General features: G+C 37.4%; 1 protein-coding gene across 1 annotated transcript in view; it reads right to left on the bottom strand.

Moving 5' to 3' along the window:
• Positions 1–1152: 1152 nt before the first annotated feature.
• Positions 1153–4111, bottom strand: part of SLC26A3 (solute carrier family 26 member 3) — a 29396-nt gene continuing 26437 nt past the window's right edge. The window contains 3 exon segments of the mRNA XM_012811544.1: positions 1153–1233; positions 3357–3422; positions 3559–3701. Of these exon segments, the coding sequence (XP_012666998.1) occupies positions 1210–1233; positions 3357–3422; positions 3559–3701 (233 nt within the window). The 3' untranslated portion in view covers positions 1153–1209.

Raw genomic sequence — 4111 nt, 5'->3', positions numbered from 1 at the left:
CTCTTAAGTCCATAGGCTACATGGGACTGTGAGGTGTACCTGACTCAAAAAGCTTAAGAAACACCTCTATAAAGAGTGCTGATATTCTAGTTTTTAAGGCTGGCTACATAAATGACCTTTATTTTACCTTTCTGAAACTGGTTGTAAGTCCATTAGACAAGCCTTCTCAGTAAGACCTTAACAAAGAATGGAAAGGTACTTTGACAGACGTTCAGAGGCAGAATCTAAAACAATTGTAGCAGCTTTTCCCATTGACAAAGTGGTTTGATGTTTAATAGAGGACACTGGATCTTTTTCTGTTGGTGCTGATGTTTAATTTCTATTACATGAATAAATACAATTTTTTTTTTTAAGAACAATGTTAACGAGAAAGAGAAGAAGCAGGGTGTCGAATCTCATTCTCTAGCTAAATGGAACTCTGGAGCGGTTATTCTGTGAGTTATAAGACAGTGAAAAAAGAAGAGTTATACTTTTTCCTCCCATCTGTTTTCTTTCCTCCCAGTGAGACCAGGAAGAAGCATCTCCGCATCATGTTTTATCTAGACTTTTCACCTCCTTTGCTGTGTCATTGTATACCTCCCATGAACTCTTCATTGTAAATCTGTATAGTTACAGGTATTACATAAGACGGATTGTGCTTAAATCTGGATAGGAAGTTGGATACTTTAAAAAGCTGGATTGGTAATCAGAAAATCTGGGTAAAGAAGCCCTAGTATAGGGGTTTTGTTACAAGATCCTCATGTAGCAGGTTTCCAGCCAGACCACTTTAAAGAGGGATCCACAGCAAATAGCTTCAGAAAGGGAAGAAATTGAACAAAACGACACGTCTACTGTACAACTGAATTTTAAAAAACAGAGATAAATTAGTATGACCTGTATAAATTATGAGATTCAAAACAGTGCTGTCGGTACACGGCAAACCTGTGCATGAAGGCAGTGACTTGGATGGAAATCTGTCAGTGCTACAAAAATACATATAAACAACCTCTCCTTTGATAAATCTACAAGATATAAAATTAAGAATATTTACATAATTTCATACTGGATGTGAAAAATATACCATGCTAGAACAATCTCGTTCCAAAGTTTGAAACATAATTCTGTCAAATAAAAATAGCCTTCATACAATGTATGAACTTATCAATAACTTTTTGAGTACAAAGTTGTTCTTTATGTGATAGGTGAAGATCCCTCAGAATTGTATTTTGATTAGAATCTTGTTTCACTTGGTACCTGGAAGAAGACAGAAAATTCTTGTTTTACAAGATTTGTTAAGCTCTGTTGCTTTTAATAATATCTTAGAAGCTAGAATTTACCATTGTTATCAACACAGTTTTTTTGTTTTTGTTGTTTTGAATTTTAATCATCAAATATCTTCTATTGCTACATGGTTACCAGTGGTAGATCAATTGTGATACTATGTTGTAATAGTGTATCTTTCAAAGGTCTAACTTAATCAAAAAATAATGCAATGTGTTGTAGCAATGTATCATTTCATGTTTGTTCGGAAGGACTATGTCCACTGGCCTAGCACATTCAGCTTTTACCCCAGTCATCACTGGTGGCCTCTCCGCAACTGTTGATTTATCTTTAAGCAAGGCAAAGAGCTGGTGTTAAATGTTTCCTTTTTTAATAATATGAGGAAGTCCAGGTACAGCATTGTGGTGACCACATTTTGTTAGACAGTTGGTACTAAAGCTTGGATCAGACATTAAGTTTGTTCATGCTGCTCATGAGACACCATGCTGTCCCTATGCTTTATTCTTTAATAATACTTGGGGACAATTCTGAGTCCAAGTACTGGGGAGGAAGGTTGCTGGTACGAGGCTTTCCTTATGAGGTACTCAGGCCAGGTGCCAGATTTGGGTTTCTCTGGAACTAACTCCTGGGAAACAGAATCATAGTGCTCAAGGCTCTCTTCTCAACTCAGGTCTATCCAAATTTTTGGAATGGCCTTTTCATCTGACTTTTGCTGCTTGATATCACACTTAATAATGTTCCAGAATATGCTATACATTTCTTTTTCATTTCTTTCTTTCCTCCCTCCCTCACTTTTTTTTTTTTTTTTTAGATAGGGTCTTATCCTGTTACCCAGACTAGAGTGCAGCAGTGTCATCTTAGCTCACAGCAATTTCAAACTCTTGGGCTCAAGTGCTTCTGCCTCAGCCTCCTGAGTAACTGGGACCATAGGCCCACACCACAACTGGATAATTGTTTGTATTTTTTATCTTTAGAGATTGGGGGGTCTCACTCTTTCTTGGCCCCAAGTAATCATCCCACCTGGGCCTCCTGGAGTGCTAGGATTATAGGCGAGTCCACTGTGTCCAGCCTCTTTTTCATTTCTAATCTAAATGCCTTTTTTTGTTGTTGTCCTTAGACCTTTCTTCAATTAAGAGAAATACCACCAGCCACCTCCCATGAAGGAGGCGTCTCCCATGTTTCCCTTGAAGACAACCATTAGATTCTTTTTCTGGTCCCTCAATCCATTAATCTTTCACCAAAGGATAGAGGGGGTATGCTACAGTGAACAGAAGACAGGTCTTGTCATCAGGCAGATCTTAGTTCAAATCCTGTTGGGGTCGCTTGGTATGTGACCTCAAGCAAATGAGTTAAGCTTTCTGAGCCTCTTTCCCAATGTCTTCATTTGTAAAATAAGATCCCATTTTTTTATATTGTTACAAACATTGTAATAATGAATGTAATACACCTGCTATGTACCTGGCCTACAGCAGAAGCCCATTTTGATTTCTGATTCTGCTTTTCCCAAACTAGAAACGTTGCCTTAACGGGTTGAAGGTTCTAGAAATGAGTATTCTAAAATGAAATGATACTATCTAGTTAAATGATAAACTGGAACTCACTCTAGTATGGAAGGAAAGAAAGAAGCTTAACTTTCATTGCTGTGCAAGGGACTTCTCATGCCCCTCAGGAGGTGTGTATTAGCATCTCAGAACAATCACTAATTCATCTGTAAATGGAAATAGCAACACCTTCCCTGCCTCGTTGATTATTATAGGGCCAGAATAAGGGCACTGTTGTAAGGACTTTGAAAAAATAAAAAGATACGCTTGCTATCACATTAATAGAAATCTACCACTATTTTTCCTTTTTTTTTTTTTTTTTTGGATAATGACATGTAAAATACAAAGATCACTATTTTTCATCTTCTTTTGTGTGAGTTATTTTCCTCACAATCCCCTATGAGTTTGGTTGGCCTTGCTTCCATTTTCTGGGGATAAGACACAGATGTCCGCCCACACGAGGGACATTCTGCAGCAAGCTGGAGGACGCCTCATGACTTCTGCATTTGTTGGCTGTGATGTCTAGGTCGAGATAAACCTGTTGAAGAATCTTACCTGATACTCCCGTTTACGTAATCCTCCATTTGTATTGATGGTAAAATCAACTTTCGTGTCTTTTTCCTAAGAAAAAGAGAATGGAAATATGGATTAGGGATGAGTTCTATTTTATCTTTATAGATACGGAAAAATAAAGGGAAATTCAATGAAGTATAAATGATTGGTTATACAAATCTAAAAGTCCTCACAGAGCTAGTACCTGATAGGAATTAAACTTTGAAGTACTGTAATCTTTCTTCATCAAAATATGCAAAATAGCATCATGGATGGTTAAGAAAAATACTGAGCTCTTGACTTCCTCATCAAAAAACTCACACCGAGTAAGCTTCTCAATGAAATCATCTGGAGAGAGAAAAGAAACAATAACCCTTAGAAAGAAGCAATGATATGGCCACAGGTTTCCCCTTGAGGCTGGTAATTGGAACTTTTATTTGCAAAAATTCCTTTCATTGATGTTTGATTAAGTGTTTGTGGGTTGTAATGGTATAATATTGGTGTATTGTTAGTACATTGTCTTCTGGAACTAATGGGTGTCTTTTAATAAAAATAGATATTGAACCCCTCATGTAAAAGGGTAGAAGGAGAAGGCTCAGATAGGAGGAACTTAAGGAGTTCCTAGAAGAAAATCCACTATCCTTTGGGGCAGGAGCCTAGGGAGTTAATTTCCCTACTTAATGATTTGGAGTATCAAGTGTGGTTTGTTATTAAAATTTGGGATTCTGGCTTGGCGCCTATAGCTCAACCGGCTAAGG

Source organism: Otolemur garnettii, unplaced genomic scaffold, assembly GCF_000181295.1.
Source record: "Otolemur garnettii isolate 467f Iridium unplaced genomic scaffold, OtoGar3 scaffold00005, whole genome shotgun sequence".
NCBI classification, from domain to species: Eukaryota; Metazoa; Chordata; class Mammalia; order Primates; family Galagidae; genus Otolemur; species Otolemur garnettii.
The sequence above is the reverse complement of the archived record's forward strand: the minus strand, read 5'-3'. Positions and strand labels throughout refer to the sequence as shown.